This window comes from Halyomorpha halys, unplaced genomic scaffold (assembly GCF_000696795.3).
Source record: "Halyomorpha halys isolate HHAL.00 unplaced genomic scaffold, Hhal_1.1 Scaffold374.1, whole genome shotgun sequence".
Taxonomy (NCBI): domain Eukaryota; kingdom Metazoa; phylum Arthropoda; class Insecta; order Hemiptera; family Pentatomidae; genus Halyomorpha; species Halyomorpha halys.
In genome coordinates this window covers 800,311-822,861 of record NW_027112597.1, presented here as the reverse complement: position 1 = coordinate 822,861, position 22,551 = coordinate 800,311, and the positions used below count along the sequence as shown (strand labels likewise).

At 29.2% G+C, this 22,551-nt stretch overlaps 1 protein-coding gene across 2 annotated transcripts in view; it reads left to right on the top strand.

The window, feature by feature from the left end:
* Positions 1–21,979, top strand: part of Ars2 (arsenic resistance protein 2) — a 29,789-nt gene extending 7,810 nt beyond the window's left edge. The window contains exons 5-21 of one of the 2 annotated variants that reach the window (XM_014422510.3): positions 2,199–2,265; positions 5,176–5,335; positions 5,519–5,561; positions 8,213–8,373; positions 9,971–10,057; positions 10,133–10,197; positions 10,315–10,419; positions 10,495–10,635; positions 11,678–11,764; positions 13,159–13,242; positions 13,341–13,487; positions 13,778–13,915; positions 16,259–16,417; positions 16,933–17,052; positions 19,125–19,225; positions 20,753–20,845; positions 21,772–21,979. In XM_014422510.3, the coding sequence (XP_014277996.1) occupies positions 2,199–2,265; positions 5,176–5,335; positions 5,519–5,561; positions 8,213–8,373; positions 9,971–10,057; positions 10,133–10,197; positions 10,315–10,419; positions 10,495–10,635; positions 11,678–11,764; positions 13,159–13,242; positions 13,341–13,487; positions 13,778–13,915; positions 16,259–16,417; positions 16,933–17,052; positions 19,125–19,225; positions 20,753–20,845; positions 21,772–21,844 (1,831 nt within the window). In that variant the 3' untranslated portion in view covers positions 21,845–21,979. Of the gene's footprint in view, positions 1–2,198; positions 2,266–5,175; positions 5,336–5,518; positions 5,562–8,212; positions 8,374–9,970; positions 10,058–10,132; positions 10,198–10,311; positions 10,420–10,494; positions 10,636–11,677; positions 11,765–13,158; positions 13,243–13,340; positions 13,488–13,777; positions 13,916–16,258; positions 16,418–16,932; positions 17,053–19,124; positions 19,226–20,752; positions 20,846–21,771 lie in introns of both variants that reach the window. The other variant, XM_014422509.3, reaches the window with a different exon arrangement.
* Positions 21,980–22,551: the final 572 nt, after the last annotated feature.

Sequence of the window (22,551 nt, the reverse complement as noted above, 5' to 3'; positions counted from 1 at the left end):
TGAGTCTTAATTAATTCATCTACAATCAACTATTTTTACCTCATTATAACACCTAATTTGTTTTTAGCTGTAACAAAAAACAATTTGTCAAAAATTATAGGGTTTTTTTGTTGGTTTTTCACCAATGTAACATTATTGCTTCAAAAGTCAGATATGTTAAAATAAAATTTTAGTCATACCCACTAATGGTTGGATCTGTGGGACCTATAGGGATTCATTTTTGTAAATTAATTTATTTTTTTATTAGGCTGCATACTTCATGTCCATGTTAATGAATATATTAGTACAGTAATCATTGCATAATATATTGAACATATCATATGATACAAAAAGTACCTAAATGTTACAGGGTTCAACAGGCCCACCTGTTTCGTTATGGGTTAGTTGTAGTAGTTATAGTTAGTTAGTTAGTATATACGTTATAGTTAGTTAGTAGTAGAGCCATGTTATTAATGCCTTCTATTGTTATTGACCAACATTGTGTTACTGTAGGTATTTCTCCTGCGTTTATTTGTCAGTATAATATGGATCAAAGAAGTTGGCCCTATAATAGAAGATTATGAGGATCAAAACCTGTAAAATAATATTCAGAAAGAATATATTTCAAATAATTAATACTGTAATATTACTGAATAATGACCAAGCACTTTGAGAATTTAATCAGAAATTTTGTAAAGTATTAAAGTAAACTCAATATCTGTGCAGCTAAAATAAAATTCATTTATCATGTTAAAGGCAGTCTTATTAAAATTATGCATATATAGCTTGATTTAAATCATGACAGTAGCTTTCATAACAAATAAAATTACTTGAAGTAGTCATTTTAACATACTTAATTCTTTCAGAGTTATAGTTCTTAATAATTGCTTACTCATTTTTGTGTCTTAGTGAGTTGATCATTGCCTTATATCTCTTCCAAGTGTACTTTAGGAAAACTGGTACATTTCTAAAAAATCCTATTCTATCAGTTGAAATAAAAAGAAACTATGATCCGAATGCATTAGGTTTTTCTGAAAAGACAACTTAAATTAATTAATAAATTAGAACCATTTTACCAATTCTGGTAAAGTTTTGAAGCAACTTACTGCTAGTGATGTTATATGCAAAATAATTAAAAACAACAGATAAAACTGCACATTAACCACAATTTACATTCCCATCCTATTATTAGGGAATTGAAAGCTATATTCTTCTAAACAGAATCACTTCAGCAGAAATGAAACATCTTAGAAGAGTAAATGTTAAACCTGGAGATATGATATCAACAACAGATGATTTAGGAGAGAAACCATAAACTGAAATCTCAAAGAAAACCCTTTAAAATGGTTCAGTCATTTGTGCAATATGAGCTAAAATCGTGAACCACAAGTTCCTCAAAGAGGCTAAGGATGTCATGGATGCATCATATGGCTTCATTAGAAAATGATAGGAAAGCCGTTGTATGTATAATATGTGTATGATGGCAAGTGAATGTAACGGTTGGTATACTTGGGTTGAGACACCTTCAAGATTGAAAGGGACAAGGGAAGAAGGGAAAGAAAAAAAAACATAAGGCCTTGACTAACATTTTTTCTGCTCACGTATATCAAATACTATACCCACCTTAAGCATTGTTTTATTAACTAGTATAATTGATATTGTAATAGGCTACTGATGATGTCTTTTGTGGATGATATGCATTGTTTTTAAATAATGTTAATACAAAATGGATTGATAAGTAATGAGTATAATGTGAACTAACTGTGTACTTATATTTTGGTTTTAGTTTAGTGATTCAATTATTAATTTATATTATCAATCTCTTGATATTATTCATTCTGATTTTAAATTATATTTTTACATTAGAAAGTGATATTTAAGCTCAAATTAAAACAAATAGGAAATTAGGTTTAATCCTTTATTAAACTAAAATTAAATTAAAATTCAGTTATCTTAAAAACGTATACAAAGCATTTTACCCCAGTCTGTCAACTTTATTTAACTTAACTTATAAAACTCCAGAAAAAATTAACTGTAAAAATATTGCCTCTTTAAAAATTAAAATGGATACTTCATGTCTGTACTCATCTATATATTTGATTAAAATAGTTCAATATTTTTTATTAGAAGTTATTGTTTTAATGAATTGATGGGTACAGATTGAAGATCCATTTGTTAAACTAAATGTAATAAAGTTTTTCTTTTTTTCTTACTTCTAGGTTTAAACTAAAATATCATCCTGAAGAATCTCTTAAAAGAAAAGAAGAACTCAATAGTGCCCTAAAGGTAAGCAATTGTAATTATACCAAGAAAAAATTCATTTGTTATGTAATATTCCTGTTTAGTAGGTGAAAAACATTCTTATGAGGTATGTATAATTTGAAAACCCAAAATGTTGGAAAATTTGAGATTTTACCACACTCAAAATAACTTAGTAAGGCTATTTAACGAGGCTAATTTTCCAGACATTATCAGAGGGGAGAGCAAATTGATTATTATTCTCTGAATCTCAAATGAGAACTCCTAATATCGATGATATAACCCGAAGTATTCCTACACCTCTTGAACCTTTTATGAAATGGTTAAAAGATACCCAAGAATTGGAAAATGTTGACCCTAGTCAAAGTCTTGGAAGGGGGAAAATCGGAAATAAATGCCTTAAAACAGCTACCGAATCACTTTTGGACAAGCAAAATATGGATCTATCAAAACTAAAGATGTCAAGATCTGATATTTACATTGGGACACATCTCTAAGGAGTTCATCTAAAAGAACCGGGAAGTTTTTGCCTGTTTCATAAACTTGTCCAAACCTTTTGATAGAATTAGAATATCAGATATGGAACAGACATTACAGGAAATACAATTTGAAATTTAATTAATTATGCAATCCTATATTTATATCAGTGGTTCTCAAATTATTTTTACCACAGGACCTTTTTTGGGCTAAAAAAAATTTGTGGCACCCTCGTCAAGATAAAATAAAATTAAAAATGTTGGTGCAAGTATCCTTAAATTGTTATAATATGTTGGAAAAGAAGGGGGGGAGCAAAGTAGATGCTAGAATGCACTGTGTAGTAGCTATTTTAATTTTAATATTCTTTCTTTCTTTTTTGGTAATATTTTGAGAAAGAGGCATTCATTTTGGGAACTATTAACCTGAAACTTAAAATGAAAAAGAATTTACAAAAATATACAAGCTATTTGGGAAAGGTAATACCATCAGGTTTATAAAGATCGGAGATCTTCACTGGGTTGGTCACATAGCTCGGATGAATATGGACCCCAAAACTAATCCTAGAAGGAAACCTCCACCGAACTAGGGGTAAAGGACAACCAAAACTCAAATGGGAGAACTACGTATTACAAGATGCCAGAGCTAAGCTGAGAGTAAGAAACTGGAGAGTGCCACCTCATTGGACTGTAGCACCATGGTAGAAGAAGAAGATAGGAAAGTGAATGATGGGAATTTTATAGAACAAAATACAAGATGCTTTAGCACACACATAAAAACAAGAAAAGAATATAGGAAAAAAATAACATGATTAAATAAGTGTATGAAGATTGCATGAAATAAAATGTCTGAATTTCTAGTCACGTGATTTTTTGGTGGAACAATCCAGTGAAGGACAAAGTACCCACTTTGTTGAGGTTGAGTGTGACCCAAGGGAATCTCTCGACCCCAGGTAATATCCATAATACATTTAGTAAAATAAATAGAGTGTCACAGCTGGACTAGAAGCTGGATCGAGGAGTCAGGAGTATGTTACCATAGCTACTCCCTCCCTTCCTGTAATATCAATTTATGAAAACACAAGGATTCTAATGAAGCTCTTCCAAGGATATTCATGTATAATATATAGGATAGGCAAATAAGTGCTTTCGGTTTTTTTTGGTGAAAGTATATTTTGAACATAATATTTATTTTAATTTACAATGTAATGTCCATTATTTTCGATTACCTTACTCCATCTCTCCAACAGCTGAATAATGTTCATAGATTGTCCACAGACAAATTAAAATTTATTAGCGAAAAAGTGATCAAGGTGCTCCTTGACACCTATTCATTTTCAAACCATTTTCCACTGATAGACTTTTGCAGAGACCGGAATAAGTTTTAGTCACTAGGAGCAAGGTCTGGTAAATAGAGAGGGTGGGGCAAAAGATCCAATCCAAGGGCTAACAATTTATTGTGAGTGACTAACGAAATATGGGGCCTTGCGTTGTCATGATGGAAGATGACACCCTTTTGATTTATCAGTTCTGGGCGTTTTCTTCGAATCGATTCATCCAATTTTGTTAATTGTGAGCAGTATAGAGTGGAATCGATTGATACTTTTCATCCCCTATCATAAGTCTTTTAAGAAATAGATCGTTTTCTTGACGTTTCCGCAGTGAATCCCAAATGGAAATGCATGTTGCAAAGTTGGCTTCGGTCAGATAGTGGGGGACCCAAACATCAAGCCTAGAAACGTAGCCGAGGTTCCTCAAATGATTTTCTACGCTTGTATGTGATACGTCTAGGACTTCTGCAATGTCTCGCACTGATTGGTATGGATTTTGATTGACTATTGCCTTAACATCAATGGTTTCAATTTCTTGTGGGTGACCAGGTCGCAGTGCGTCGTTTATGTGAAAATTCCCTGCTCAAAACTTGGCAAACCAATTTTCCCACTCTGTTAGGGTATTATCAGCATAGACCCGCATATTTTTTTATGTGCATCTGCAGCTCACTTTCCTTTTTTTTTTAAATAATAAAGCAAAATATGCCTATAATGCTCAATATTTCCGTCCATCTTCTCAGCTGGATCACAAACACAATACTGACCTAATCTTAACAAGTGTCAACAGACATAACTGTTTACATATAACAAATAGGATAAAAAATCCTTTGTTGGGATTAATCGCATCAGAAAAATGTGACGTATTATAAACAAAACATGAATACAAAAACCAAAAGGACTTATTTGCCAACCATATATAAAATAAATAAATCCTTACACATACTGAACACATTGAAGTATGATATTGTAACTCAGAAACCGAGTATCTTTTTTATGGAGTTATGCTCCTTCTATTCTATATACATGATGTATAAGCATATATCATAAATATATGTACTATATTTGATCTGTAATAGTATTAATATTTAGCATTGTTCTTTGTTGGAAAATATTAATAAAATATCTATTTCCAGAAAAGATGTGATGTTTTTCTTGAAATGTTGGAATCACACCGAATGGATGATATAAGAGTAGATACAGAACAAGGTGATGAAGTTGTCAAACTTCTAGATTCAGTTGTGATTCGTCTGGAAGGAGGAACTGACCTGGATTTAACCATTCTTGACCAACAGGGTATAAACTTTTATTAAATAATTCTATCTGTGATTTAAGTTTGTAAAGCTTTAGTTTAACCTCAAATCTCTGATTATCCCAACATATAAGAAATTTGTTTGTAAATGAAGGCTTTTGTAGCTTAAAATTTTGCATTACGTTCATTTTAAACTAACTGGAATCTTTGATTTTTATTTTTTATAGAAGGGCAGAAAGATGAACAAAAAGAAAAGGATAAAAGTGATGAGTAAGTCTATTAATTTTTGATTTGATGTTTAGATGTAGTTATTATTTTCAACTGTTAGTTTTAAAGCCCAATCTATTTGATGTTCTCCTCAATAAAATAAATGGTATGAAATATATTATGACTTGACTTCACAGATATCTCTTAGTTACTTGATGTAAATTGCAATCTTTATTTATTAACAAGTGTTTTTAGATTCATTCCTAAGGCAATCTACCTCTAAAATCATTCTTGTATGCTAGCAGGGCATGCAGATTTGGTTCTTATTATTTCTTCAGTTATTAAACTGAAAATAATTGATTTATATTGATATCATACTGTAATAATAATTAGTTAATGGGTAGCTTGCTTAGTAAGACAAAATTTATCTTTTGATAAGAAAAAGTACTTGGAGTAAAGGTGAAAAAAAGAATTTGATATGACGAAAATAAGTCTGTTGTCTGTTATATTTGTCTTGAGAAGGCATTAGTCTTTGTAAATCCTTATGCATTCTGTGAGTTAATGGGTTCAAAGGGTTTAGGATAAACAATACATTTACAGCTCAAGTAAAGGAAGGAACCACACTTAGGCTTGTGCATTAAACCTATATATAATGCATGCAATTGGTTTACAAAATGTAACATGAAAGAGTTGTGCTTATACTTTCGACAGCTGCCTTCTCTCTTCAACTAGCATAGCTACTTTGGAGTCATTTTCGATCATAATCTCTTTTAGAGTTATCATGTTTCAGAAATATTCATTAAATTAATTTTTATCCTCTAGTAGTTCCATATGAACCACCAATGATGACCCTTTAAAACCCATCAGTTAATTGTTTCCTCTCTTATTTTCCTCCATTTTTATTAGGTTGTCTAGTATATGGCGGACTCGTGGATGAATTTGTAGGGAAATTAAAACGTGTTATGAATTGCTTTATTAGATTTATCTTTTAGGTTCACAGACCCACACATATATTATACTGGCCTAAAATGGCTTTCTCCCTCTTCCTTATGGCAATTCTTGGTTCTTTCCTATTCCAATCTCTAAGAAATGACAAACCTCCCTTATCACGGAACTCCTTGGCTATTCACTCCTTGAACATCAGAACTGAATAATTTCGCAAACATCAGATATTTCTTCACCTCCTTTAATCACAATCTTATGGTCAAATGTAAAATTTATATATAGGTAATTTTATATTTTGATCTTCAGAAATAGACAGACCATAAACAAATATTTATATTCAGGGGAATTGATCCCATAACAAAGACATTTTTTCACTTCATAGTTTTGTCTTGCTCCACAAAGGTGTAATAAAAGCTTACATGTTCTAGTATAAGTATGAATTATCTTGTTGTTTGTTTACTTATCGCTATATAATGTGATTAAATTAAATTCACTTTTTAAATGGGAATTCTAAAAGGTACCATTAACATTCAACATGTATAGCTGTTTAGGCCATTACTGCTGTTGTTTGTTTACTTATCGCTATATAATGTGATTAAATTAAATTCACTTTTTAAATGGGAATTCTAAAAGGTACCATTAACATTCAACATGTTATTATACATGTATAGCTGTTTAGGCCATTACTGAGTCTACTTAATTTCTTTGACTCAGCAGTTGTTTCTGGTTTTATTAATTATTATTATTACTACTAATCTTTTATTTATTTTCAATAAAATAACAAAACATTTTCGTATCTGAAGATTTGAATTCATTGATCTATTTCATCTGGATCTAGTCTTATAAATAATTTTTTGTATCCATAAATAGTCTAGGTATTGGATATTTTAACTAATTTTGTAAGTCCGAATATTCACAATTTTCGAAAATAATACTACAGTCTCCAAGCGAAGTGATGTAAGGTTTAGCAAGACTCCCACAATTGTAGTGATTGGCATACACTGCTCGGTGATCTAAATTCTAAGTTCAGCAAGTCCTCAATACCTCAAAATCTAATTTTGGTTTGTTGTTATATTATACCTTCATACTATAGTTTTTTGTGAAACTGTAGATTTTATAACTGCTGTGCATAACCGGTTAGCAGGTCCAGATTGCATTATTGATTAGGAATAGAATAATGGAAGCGAGATATAGATATCAATATCACATCGGTAAGCAAGTATCAGCTCAATAATATAGAAATTATTAGTAAGGCGTATGAAGTAAACATCTGTCACTTTAATCGAGGGGAAAATAAATATAGGTCTTTTGAAATAATATCAATAATAATGTGTTATAAATAATTAAATGAAAAATAGTATCTAAGATAAGGAATCATTGTTATTAAATGTCTGCCTACCACTGGTCACAAATACCTTAATTTGGGATAGATAGGACTTCAGAATCCCTATGTTCAACTATATGTGAGAAACCATTGTTTAAAATAAATTCCACACTTGAAAATACTTCAGAAATTTTAGGTTCTATTATATTAAATAAGGAGATATCCAACATTTAATGTTTAACAATATTGTCTAAGAGAATTATGTACATGCATTGTATTCCGAAACTACAGTATTGATTTTTAAAAAATCGGATATTGTTATTGATACCCTATCCCTAGTTCAGTGACATTTGTGCACTCTCGTGGTTATCTTAGTTATTATTTAATGTTTATTTGTAACTTCATAATTCTGAATTTATTAGAATATTTTCTTTGATCCATCTAGCAAACCTAAAGAAAATAATAAGTCAGATGAAGAAGAAGTAAAGCAGAAAGAGAACGAAGAAAATAAAGATGAAATTGTAATTGATGAAGATGATGAACGTAAAGAGGAAGAAGAAAAGAATGAAGTTCATGAATTATCTGAAGATGAAAGACCTCCAGGAGGTAATTAAAATTTATTTCATTTGATCAACATTTAGCTTGTTATTGAGTAAAAATATTTAGTAAATAAATATTTAATATTGTATGATTTTCTTATTTATAAGTAAATCTTAGGCAACATTCCCATAATTGTGATTATGGAGTCTATTGTCATTGCAGTAACTGAAAATAAGACAATCTTAGTGATTATGCATGCCAGAAATTCCTTAAATTAATGTTACTATTCCATTTTGGATCACAAGTCCTTTATTAGAGAATTCATGTCTTGTTGAGCTATCCCATTTAATATCTTTTTTTATAAAAATTCTTAAGGGTAGTGTGACAGTTTCAGGTTAAAAAACTAATTTTGTTTATTTTTAATTAAAGTATGTATGTATGTGTGTAAAGCAAAGTACTAGAGTGTGAATTTTTAGAGTATTCTCTGAAAACATTAAAACCAGTCCTATAACCTGGAAGTAAGTAAAATTTATTTTTTAACCCTGTTGATGTTCTACATTCCAAATAATGTGACTAAATTTTATTATTTCTGAAAAATCATGAGGAATACATAATCATTTAAATGAAAGGATCAATCAATAAAAATATGATTAAGTAGTTTTATTCATAAAAAATACTATCACTATACTACAAAAGAATTCTTAATTTTATTTTATTTTACTTAAGTGATTTTTTTTTTTCAAAAACCATCCAAAATCCTATTGTTTTAAACCATTTAGGTGGTTTTGGGGGATAAATTACTGACTTGATAACAATTCTGATATAATTAAAACAGTTCGTGGTTTGTTTTTATGTTGATAAACCAATTCTTGCACCACAGTTTATTAGTATGTAGAACATTTAAACAAAGGAAAAACTGTCTAGTTAGATTTTTAGCAGTTAACAAATTGTAAGCCAGGTGTGTTAATGGTCTTAAGTCTTAAATACTCTTAGTTTTTTCATAGAATTGATTCATACTTTTGAAAAACTAATAAACTTCATATATAATTTGAAAATCATGACTGCTAAGGTTTGAGAAGAATTCGCTGACTTCAGTTGATCTCTTCTTAAATTATATTCCTAGAAGATATCTTTCCATGGATTATTATCTATTTTTGGGAAGTTTTCCGATGATAACCGAGATCTCAAGAGAATCTGTTTACATTCTTAAATATTAGGAGTACACTTAACTAAGACAGAAATTGTTTAACTATATCCAATTCCATATTTAGGACTTTATTCAAGTCCATTTTTCTGCTAAAATGAGCTATTGGTTGGAAACAGTTATTTATATGGGCCTGCATTAGCGAGAAACAATATTGCACTGATTTTGTCATTTTACATCACACTGGAGGCAATTTCGAAATATGTGAGAATAAAAAAAACACTAAATCTGTGAGTGTTTAATCCAGTTTTTTTCTGTAAACTCCATTAATATTTACATTATGTTGCATGTTACTTATGGGGATTGTTTTTGACAATTAGGTCCAGTATTAGTGTAATATTTGTGATGAAATAGATGAATGATGTCATTTTTGTCTTTTTGCTATAAAATTTAGTTTAGTGAGCTTAGTGTATTTTCCAATTCAATTATTTATAATAATAATAATAAATTCTATGCTAGTTGATCCTGAAAGTGATATTGAAAAAGAAGATGTGCCTGCAGAGAAAGAATCCCCATCTGAGAAGGAGACACAACCTGAAGAAAAGGGTATTTTATGGTTTATTCTTGTTATTATGACTTTTAAAACAGCGTGCATATTTATTTTTAATTATCCACTTCCAGAATCATCTCCTGAAAAAGAAAAAAAAGAAGAAGTAAAGAAATCCAAAGATGACCAAGATTCTGACGTAATAACTTTTAATTTATTATATTTATATTTCATTTTCTTCAAAATCAAAGTTTGTTTTTTATTAAATAATCCTTATTTACACTACTAGTTTTTAACTTCCTTTATGTGATAGAAGGATCATGATGAAGTTGTTCCATTAACACCAAGAGCTCTACATAAAACTTCATCTATTTTTCTTCGTACTATTTCTCCTAGAGTTACCAAAGCTGAAATCGAATCGGTAGGTATTTTCTTTTAGTATTAATTTTGAGATACTACATATTTATTGATTTATTTAATGCTTTTGGTTTTCTAGATTTGTAAAAAATATCCAGGATTTCTGAGAGTATCTCTATCTGAACCACAAGCAGAGCAGCATTGGTATAGGCGAGGATGGGTAACATTCAGGCGTGATGTAAACATAAAAGAAATCTGTTGGAATTTGAATAACATAAGGGTAAGCCAGTTTCTTCATTGTTTTATTCTCAATGTAGTTATAATTGTTCTATCCTTTCATTATTCGTTCTACAACATTTTTTTAAATGTATTGTTTCCATTGTTTGTGGAGGTTAATTCAGAGTGATGTAAGTGATATTGTCAGCTATTTTGGGCCAAGTTGACAAAAACCATCTCAAAGAGCTAAACTGTAGAAAGAAGAAGTGAATCAAGTTAACCTCCTTAGTTTGTCAGTTTGTGGCTGTTTTTAAGTATTTTATAAACCACAAAATTTTTATTTATTGATTTGCTCATTTATATAACTCATTTTCAAATAAAATTTAGATAATTTTACTTCAGAATTACTTTTGAGGTGTAGATATTTGACCATAGATTACTGATTGGAGAAGGTGGTCGGGGGTGCGGTCACCAAAGAACAACATAATTAAACACAAAAATATTTATTTATGCTGACGATTCAACCTGAGTTTCAGGTCTTCATCAGGGCTATAGAGCAAAAAGAGATAACACCAACATTTAGAGAAACATAAAATTGAAAAGAAATAGTATACAAATAAATTTGGAATTATTCAAAATATTGAATTTCTCAAAATCAAGATTAATGCACTTACACTTCTCTGACTTTAACTCCTATATTTATAAATAATGAGATGATTATTAAATTGATTAATTATAAAATATGGCAACACTTAAAAAGCAAATTATGTTGCTAGCTCACTTGTATAAACTTTAGTTCTTCAAATTTCTCTTCCATTATTTGTTCTCTTTGTATTATAATGTAGTTTATTCTTAAAAATGAAAAAAATTATTAAGTTTTGAGGACCTGAGGTTCATCTATTAGATTAGTTGAAAAGAGGAATCCTGAAAAATACAAAGAGAAAGAACAGAATAATAAACTGTATAATATTTTTAAACCAGTGTTATAACACTCAGAAAAACAGATTATTTGTTTTAAATAATAAACAAATAATTAGTTTGTTAATTTATTGGTTGAATTGGTTAGGCAATTTCTTCTGTTATCACTATTTTAGTTGTATTTCTAGGTAAAAGAGTGTGAAATGGGAGCAATAGTGAATCGGGATTTATCACGTAGAGTGAGATCAGTGAGTGGACTATCAGGACACAAACAGGTATTGATTATTATAATATATATACATACAATTTTTTAATTGTAAGTGAGGATTTGTGTATTGAAACCCTAAAAGTTAAAGTTTCGTGGTAATGATTAAATAAATGTCTTGAAATTTGTGTGAGCTGCCATCCTGACACCTCAAGAAATAAATCGTCCTCTGAAAAATGAAATATATATTTAGTTGAAAATAAATGTGGAATGAAACTCTGCCAAGGAAATTAAAAGCTATTTTAAAAAAACAAAAACAGAAGAAACAAGGACCATGTAGTATCAGTAGGCTTAATGATGGTGAAAAAAATACTTAAAGTCTGTATTAATTTTTTTAAGAAAAAATAACTTTTTATGCAAGATTTAAACCCATTAAAATAATTAATTATCAAAATCTTGTGATTGAAATATATACACAAATTTAATAATATTGAAAAGAATTAAAATATCTAAAGGATAAATCCAAATATCTAGGAAAATAAATTATAAAACATGGGCATTAATGACCATTGGATTTTACCCCCTAGTGAACTATGACAATCTAGAGATTTGTTCACAACATGTTTATAAGTTCTCAAATTTTGGAAATTATATTATTACTGAATATAATGTCAACAATTTGTGCTGAACTCGATGAAGACTGGTTCAGAATCATGATATCTCGTTTGCTTGGACCAAAGCATCTCCAAGATAAAGAAAATTTTTATAAGTTATAATTGCCTCATGGTAAAAATAAAAAACTTAAAACAAAAATACTATGTTAAGAACACATAATGTATTCTATATTATATGTATAAATAATTGACCATATAATTTGAAATATGAAGGTCAAGGTTGTGGTCAAATCAGAACAAAAAATAGTTAACAACTATTTATTTTCTAATGTTCCACCCCACTTTGTGGAGCTTAATCAGAGCTGCTCATGTTGATAGCTTTAAGGACTTGGATATTTGGAAAATTGTGCCCTCAGCACAATACAATTCAATGTTGGTTTCAAAATTATTAGATCTATAATTTATACAATTTGTTATTTTCATTTATGAAAGGAAATAAATGGAGAAAATGTTTGTTGATGAACTAATAAAACTATCGATTTACTAATTTTAAAACCAACCGCTGTTCTACAATTCACTAATTGTATTGTTCTGAGGAGGGGGCACAGTATCCCCAAAATGTTAAAAATAGAATAAATTATTTGTTGAAAACATTGTTTGTTTGTTTTTTTCACCATTAGGCAATCATAAATTTTATATATATTTTTTTTAAAGGTATAGCTCAAATGGAACAAATTAGGGGAAAAAATGAATTTAGATTATCCATTATGTTCATCTATTGCCATTATTTCAATTACATTTTTTTTTCTTATTGTGTATAGTCATGTATTAATTCTGTTAAATTTGATAGGTTGTCTTGGGTGACTTAAAATTAGCTGCAAAAATCATACAGGAATTGGACTCAAGAGCTGGTTTCTGCAATCCTGATCAGAGTGTATGCCCTCAATTACCTTACTCATTTTATATACAGTATCAATTAGTTGCTATATCAATACAAATGATTTTGCTATATCAATACATATCAACATTTAGGAAACTTTTGGGCTGGAAACGAGAAATGCTGTATTTAAAGGCATTACTGAATATCTTGTTGAAGAAGCTCCTGCAGAGGAAGAAGAGCTTCTGGGACAAGGCATTGTTGCTGATGAATCCAAATCTAGAATAGCGGGTGCAATAAAGGTAATATTATATTAAAAATTTCTTTCATGATTTAGTAAATGAATATCTCAAAATTGATGTGTGTAATGTTAATTTCTCAATGATAAATATGCTGTTTTTCATTTAGATGTGAATTAGTTTTAATCATGTACAATATTATCAATTTCATTAAATAGACTAACCGTAAAAGACATACTACTTATTAAGCATTGCTTAATAATTAATACTAATTATTACGTAATATTTCACTTAAAGTATTAATACTAATTATTAAGTATTGCTACATCTTCATCTTTTTTCTGTCTTCTTAGATTTTAGATAAATTGCTTCTCTATTTGAGGATTGTGCATTCTGTTGATTACTACAATACTTCACAGTATACATCAGAAGACGAAATGCCTAATAGGTGTGGAATAATGCATTTAAGGGGACTGCCTTCAAGTACAGAGGTTAGTTAGTTTTAAAACTATCTTACATAGGGTTAATGCACGATTTACCGACTGTGCAGGAGTCATTGATCATTTTAAAAAAACAACCTAAAATTAAGAATATTTTAAACTGTTTAGCAAGTTCTGTCTCTTTCATATTTACTAGGTAGCTTTTAAAATGTAGGGTAATTGATTTAAAGTGACTAACATGAATATCAGAGTATCAGGGAATTTTCATGGTTGGCAACTATAGCACTTCAGGATTTCCAAGAGTTCCGCAGGCTGTTGTAGCTATGTTTTTTGAGTTATCTCTACAACACTGGTTCGATTCCAGCCTGGAATACTGGAGGGATTAGAAAAGTTGGCTATCTTCCAACATTTTGTCATATTAATACTCTGCCCGATAACTCTCTGGTATTGGCTCTGTATTCTTCTATTTTTTTATTAATTTTGCCACTATCTATTTTTTTTTTTTTTTTCAGCACTGGGTACAAATAAAATATCATTTCTTCTGTTGAAGTATCATATTGGAAAGAGTATCAATTCCATAATATTTATGTAATAATATTCCCATTTGATAATATTGGATATTTATACTTCAGTTAAAGTATTGATACTTTAGTGTTATGATAACATCAAAAGGATTAATTAACTTCTTTTGTCCTAATTTAGTTGGCAATTCATGGATATATTCTAGAATTAATCAAAGCAGCAATTCTTTGCAGTTTACATCTTTATTATAATCATATGCCTCAGAACTTAAAAATAATAATTTTTAACTGATTAATAGAGTTAAATGATAATAGTTCAGTGTACAGTTCAATAGGAAATTTCACATATATTACTAAAATTAATTATTAAATTAAAGATACACAAAATATTAATTTATAAAACATATTTGAAAATATATAAACATCAGTTTACCATGATTATAATTTTTTTAAATTTTATAAAAAAATAATTCATATTTTGGGATATTAATGCCACTATGCTTAGTTAGATAACGAATGTAAATGTATATATTTTACATTTGATTTCCCATCTTTATTAAAGGAATCTAAAATCTATGGATCTGTACACCACTAAACCTGCACGACACTTTTGTTATGGAGTGAAAAAGTGTTGTGTTGCCAATATGCACTTTTGCTATGATTAACTCATTTTACAAATTGACACATATTTTCATCCCATCTCAATATGCATAGCCTTATGTTTTAGTAAGATAGAAACGTAATATGCATAATATTTATGAAAATCACATGCAGACGTTGTAAATTTGTAAATTCCACAGTTTAAAAATGAAAAAGTTGTAACTGGTCAGTAATTGGCGCATTCACTCTATTATTAAAGATTTAAATGGTTGTTTATCTATCAAATTTTCTCGACCTTTTTATGAGTTTAAGGTTTTGAAATAGTGAACAATATAATTTTTTTAAGTCCGTTCAGGCATAATTTTCAAATATAGTAATCATTGAAAATTCTATTAAATTTTGGAAATTTATAGGTTCTTTGTGATGTTTTGGAAACCCTAATTTTAAGTTAGGAGAAACAATATTGGGCATAAACAACTATAACTTATTAACAAATCAAGAATTGAATTCTTTGGGAATATTTATGTGAATTGAGGCATTCGGTTCCAAAGCACAGTAACTGTATTTTTATTTATTTATTTGTTTGACGTTTTTGGCATCACTATCTTGTTTAAGACGTTTAAATTGTTGAAAGGATCTTTAGGAAATTGTTTTTTTTTTTTAATTTGGCATGAAAGTACTGCGGTAAGCTCATTAGAGCTTAAGTTTGGTAGATAAGCTTAAGGGTTTGATCAGCTCGCACTGCTAGGGATCCACCACGTGATCTGCCCTGAATAGTGCTAACCTCACCCCTGCAAAACAGTCACACCAATAAATAATGTGATTGGCCGTCTCATCCTCAGCATTGCAGAATCTACACAAGGGTGACTCTGTTAGCTTGAGGTTAAACATATGTTTATTTAATATCCAGTGACCTGTATAGATCCCTATAACTATCCTAAGAGAGGTCCTGTCCAGCCAAAGCAGTTCATCGCTTCGTCCTCTAAGGGGTTCATCAAGGAACACCTTAGCCTGTCTTAGTCTTTTATTGAACCAATGACGCTTGGCTTTTAATTATTATTTTTAGGAAATTGGGTTACTTTTAAGAGAATAATATTGATATGAAGCTATACTAAGTGGCTATTGGTTGAATGTAAATCATTTTAATTAATGAACCTTTTAACATGAAGTTTTCATTTTATCAGTTACCATATTTCATGACTGAATGCCTCAAATGTTAATGTCATTTTAATTGTGCCATGGCATAAAGTAATCAAGCTTTGTCTGTATTAAGGTTTCTCCCCAAGAAATTCAAGAGTATATAGATGGTTACAAAACAAAACTTGAGCCATTGTATACTCCAGTGCAGACTGTTACTGAACAAGAATTAACATCATTAGGAGCTAAGGATAGAGATACTGAAGTTGAGAAATTCATACAAGCAAATACTCAGGTAATCATCATTTTTATCCAAATTATTCAAAACAAGTTACATAATAAATAAAGATATATATATATTAGTCAAGGAGGTCCTCTTTCATGAAAGTATTTCAAAGTCAGTCAAATTGCTATCTCCTTACATTTTTATTTCAGATAAAGTAAAGGTAAACATAGTTTTTATTTTAAATTCAAAGTGAAAGGTTTTCTATGGGTTTACCTTCGGTAATTAGGATGCTAAAATAATCCTAGGAAACATTAATTATTTTTTAAATATTTTTACTTCATTATAAACCAAACTGATAGCACTGCATGAATTTCTACTCCAATAGATAATTAATAAGTGGTCCTCTTATTTTTAAATAAAACTTAATCACAATTCTGTTACCAGAGGTTAAAAATTGGAAAACATTCCTCAGTAAGGTCTTGTGTTAGATGTGATAAAATGAGTTTTAATCGATGATATGATGATATTATTAATTATATATGACTTTTATAATTAAATCCCTTTTTTTTTCTTTTTGATTTAAGGAATTAGCAAAAGACAAGTGGTTATGTCCTTTATCGGGAAAAAAATTTAAAGGACCAGAATTTGTCAGGAAACATATTTATAACAAGTTTTCTCAAGAACTTGAAGAAGTAAAAAAGGAGGTATACATTTTTTTGTTAATATAATAAATTTTATTTTTTCAATTATGATTTTAATAAATTTATATGTAATATCTTTCTAATGAATATGCATATGAGGTGATGTCCAAAAATTCCATGAATTTTAATTAACTATACAATCAATGGCACGTAGGCGTGCATTATTCTCTATCAATATGAACTGTTCACTAATACATAGACCAAATAAAAGCACTTCCTCGGTATACTTCTAACTAACTGAACTCCCAGTACCAATTAAATTCATTTCAGTATGAATATGAAAATTTAGTTCTTTCTAAATCATAGTGATTTTCACAGGATCTGACTTGAGAAGAGTATATTAACTAAATAATATATATAAAGTAAGTGTAGACTGCTTGAATGGTACAGAGTGGAGAGAGGCCCATCTGTGAATAAAACTACTTCCCACAGCTGGTCAGCAAATTACAGGAGTTGTGAGACGCCTTGCTCATTCAGTCTCCACCTTATAGTGCTCGAGTTCAGATCGTTATTTTACTCCATTAGATAAAGCCTGTCATGAATCTCAGAAGCATTTAAATATTGATCTCTTAATACTGAGAGCATTAATTAATTAAATCGATCCTTAGATTAGCACTTAGCCAATTGTCTCTCAGCTTGTTACTGTTAGTCTCCCACAATCTCTGAAGTGTGTCACGAACAATGGACATAGCTTCTCCAAGCGTTGATACAATGTATCAGATTCTCCAGTTTGTTTATGTCTTCATTTGAAAGAACCATTATTCTTGACCAAAATAGATTAAGGATGTTTGATTAATTAATTAAGGAGAAGGTCATTAGATTAATGATAAAAGAAGTCCATGATCTTAATTAGCATAAAAATTAACCTTTTAGTTGACAGAATGACAAACTCCATAAAGCTAGTCCTTATATTTCCAATATCAATTCCATTATAGCTATGAATAAATAGTTGTAAGCATAATGTAAGTTTTGTTAGACTATCATATTTCTGCTATACTTTTACAAAGAAAGAAGAAAAAAGGATATTGGAATAAGTATTATTATTTGAGAAGAAAATGATTGGGGAGTGTGGTCAAAATATAACACAAACAAGTTGAAATAATTTATTTAATCGTGCCAACGTTTCGGCCAGAATTTCTAGTTTTCATCAGGGCTAAGAATAGAACAAGATAACCAACAACAACCAATGAACACATACCCATGTAGGGGGAGGGTAAAATAAATCCTTTTCTTAATTTTCTTACCCACGCTATTAGTTATGTTCACTATATATTATTATTGTTGTTTTGAATTTTTTTTTTTCCTATTCACTTCTTTTGTTAAACTTTACTTTATATTTTGCTTCTTTATTTAATATTATGGTTTTATATTTCATTTGTAACATATACTTTCTTTCTCTTAATTTTATTTTTTCTTTCCATAATTTTTATTTTATTTCCTTAATTATGTTATTTTACCTACTTGTTCAATTACCTATATATACATTTTATTTTCCACTTCATTCATCACTTTCATTGTATTAATTCTATTTTGTACAATTATTTACTTTATATCATTCTGTTTATATTTTATTGTTTATTTTCTGTATTCATTGGTTGTTATCTTGTTCTGTTCTTAGCCCTGATGAAGGCTAGAAAATCTGGTCAAAATGTTGGCACGATTAAATAAGTTATTTCAACTTATTTGTGTTATATTTTGACCGCATCCCCCAACCATCTTCTCCTCGTATAAGTCATCCACGGTTAACTATCTCTCATGATTGAGAATTATTGATTGAAATTACTTTTCTGAAAACAGTTAAAATTGGAGTTAAGCCATTCTGTCAACTCCAGAAAATATAATTTTCAATTCATAATTAATTAATTTCCTGATGTACTAACATGACATTATTAATGTTGTATGTTCTTGTAAATTGAGAAATTGAATGTTATATGTTGGCATCGGTTAAATATTACTACTCCATATGTTGTTTTGAGTATGTAATCGTCATTTTTAACTATTAAGTAAATCCAAGCACTATTAATAAAGCATCAGTTTATTTGTTTTATTATGTTTATTATTTTAATTACTTTTAGGTTGATTATTTCAATAATTACCTTCGAGATCCAAAAAGGCCACAGTTAGCTGAACATCCTGGAAATAGGGGTGGCAAAAAAGAACCTGAATCTCCTTACCAGTAAGTTAAACAGATTTCTAAATTCTATTGTAAAAATTTATGTTTCTATATCACTGACTCTGTAGCTCCACTGAATAAATGGTTGATTAAAATATTCTTACTTTTCAGTGGTATTGTTAAGAAGTTGAATTAGGGTGATTCCCTACCTGTCCTGTATCTGATAACCACTAATCGACTTTAGAAGTCAACTTTTAGAACCCTCTCATGAACTCTATTTTAAAAATAACTCAAGCTCTGTCACCTTTATTCACTAGAAATACAGAAATGAATATCATCCCTATAACTAAAAGAAAACTATTGCAAGCATTTTAATATGTGTCAAACCATTTGAAATTTGATTGAATGTCTTACAGGATATAGGAATCATATTAATTATATTATTCTTTATTAATAATATACTTATTCTAAACTATATTTAGGATTCAACTATGCCTCATCAGATGCTGCAGTATTATCCCTAGTTAATAATAGATGGAAGCAAGCTTGAGTCTTCCAATATTTTCTTAATGTTACATTAATAAATTACTATTATTCACCATATTCCTACACTGGAAAGGTTCAATTTATATAATATAAATCTTTAGTGATGCATACCTTCCATAGGTTTTTAATATTAATATAAACTCCCTTTTTTTTTTTTCTTTTTAATATATACAATAAACCGACGTTTCGGAGTACTCCTCCGTCTTCAGGATTCTCTTGTAAACAATTTTTTTTTTTCAATTTCACAGATCCATTACTGTGTCTGATCCATATAATTTCATTTCATAAAATTAAAAAGAAAAACAAATTAACCACTTAGACTTCCTTTGTCGCACTAAAAGAAAACTTTTAGGATTGAACTTCGTTCTAATCCTTACTCTGTTTTCTATTTTCCTGAGCCTTCTGCATATTTATGAGCTCTCGCTCTCTGGTTTACTATGTATCCCTTTCTGAATAATTTATCAAACATTTTTATTTATATATTTGAGTGAAATGATATTACAAAACTGGATACAAGAAAATTATCAAAAGTAATTCTAAAAATAAAAACATTATAGTTTTGGCCGATCACAGCATAATTAGGATACATTTTGATTCCTCTTACCCAAAGTCGTCATTTGGGTCGGTGGCAGCATTACTTTGATGTTTAAAATTTCTGTTTCAACTCGAACCATTGTATGTATTTGAAAATTAAAAAATATATTAGAGTCCAGTTTTTTTTTCTGCACTGTTGAACAATGAAACTTTTTTATAGAATTTCCAAATTAAAGATTTTAGACTTCAAATTTAAATGAAAAAAATGCATATTTTGGATTAAAAATCACATTATTTTTTCCTCAAGAAAATTCAGCAAAACTGAAGGGAGGAGAATGCTGCTATGTCTTGTCTTAGAAACACACCAATGTGTTGTACCCATTAGCTTCAAGATAAAAAGTAAAGTGATTCTCAGATGATGACGTTTATAATACAACTGACAAATTAAATAGAGATTATTGCTGTATTTTAACGTAAACATAATGCCTATTGTTTTTTTTTTTTTTCTAGTTACCAGTATGGTGGTGGTTTCAAACGGGGATTTGGCCATTTTGGTGGACATGGTGGTTTCAACCGTGGGCGAGGAGGCTTTGGAAGGGGAAGGTATTACATTTCAGTTTCTATTATAGTACTCATTACTTATAATTATTTAAACTAATGTTTGTGAATATAATAATTATTTTCCCAGCACGGCTAAGTAAAGAAAAAGTATTGTAATCCGATCAAATTTTCGGTGTTTATTTTTCAGGTGATTTTTGTCTTTCAGGGCCAAAAAAATTCATTTTCACTCATTGGTTCATGTTCATTTGGCCACAATTTTCTCCTGTTTGGTTGGACCTATTTAATTTGTTTTGTGTGGTTTCAACCGCTGATCCTTGATTTCCAAATCAGGCATTCTGTATGAAATACCCATGAAACAAGTTTTTTCATAGACTGTTAGGCGCCCTAACAGCTTTAACAATTTTACTGAAACTTGCCACAAGTTTTCTCTCTAAAGCCATTTGTCTTTTAGTATATATATTTCATCCCTAAGAAAAGGCAGGAAAAAAGTTATGATCAAAAGTAAATTTTATTTGTGCATAACTTTAAAAGAAATTTAAAAGGTAATTGAATTCTCTAAAAAAAAAAAGATAAAAAAAATCATCTAAATCAAATCAGTATTAGTAAACATACGGTGTATCGGACTCTTAAGTCTCTTGGAACATTCTGAGATAACATGAAGAAAAAAATTCTTACTTGAATCAGTTTTTGTACCGGATTTAGCATCTAAAGCAAGTAAGAGTGATCATCTTAGTGGATCCACCAGATATTTTTATTAATGGAATAATTAAGTTTTGTTTTATATTGATGTTGATTCGTATTAATACACCCTGCTGAGGATTGAATGATAACTATTTGGTTTGAACAATAGTTTCTATATTCATTTAAAGAATTGAATGCAGTAGAGTATATTATAATAAACTACACTATTTTAGATAGTTACAAAAATGGAAGAAGTAATTTTAACACAAATTAATGTTTTATTGCAGGGGTATGGACTACAGGCCTATTATTACTTATAGGGACTTGGATGCCCCATGCGAGCCAGATGAAATTATATAAATGCAGTCTTACTTTTATTTATTATATACTTAATTATATATATATGTGTAATAAACATGAACACAATTGTAATTTGCATTTATACATTTATCATTGTGCTTTAAAACAATTTTTTATATTAAAGTGACAAAATTATATTTGCTTTTGGTTTCTTTACAGCCCTTTTAAAATAGTATTTTATTTAGTTGGTTAAAAAAAAAATAAATAAAAGACACATGCTAAAAACCAAAGCACATTATCATTGCCCATTATATAGAAGGTTCATTTGTATGTTTGTTTTTGTTTTTTTGTAAGAAATTTTAACTTTTGAAAAATAAAACTACCTATTAAGAAATGTTTTGTTTGTTTTTTTACAGACTCTTATGTTATTTTGTAACCTTAGTTAATTTTTTTTTTTAATTTCTCTCAGATAATAAATATATGAAACTGCATGAAGTTTAGCACTACTTGTAAAAATGTTTCATTAGCATCTTATTATTTTTATTTTTTTAAATAAAATTATGCATCAGTTTTATCAGAATTATCATTATTGAGGTACACTTACTGAAATTTGCATAACTTAAGTTATCCTATTTCTTAAAATTTGATACTCCAAGACTATTTCTCCTGATGTGAATTGTTTGTTTTTACAACTATACCATTTTTTGATTAATTTAATCATTTAATTAACTTTTACTGATTCTAAAAAGCAAGACACGATGGAGCAT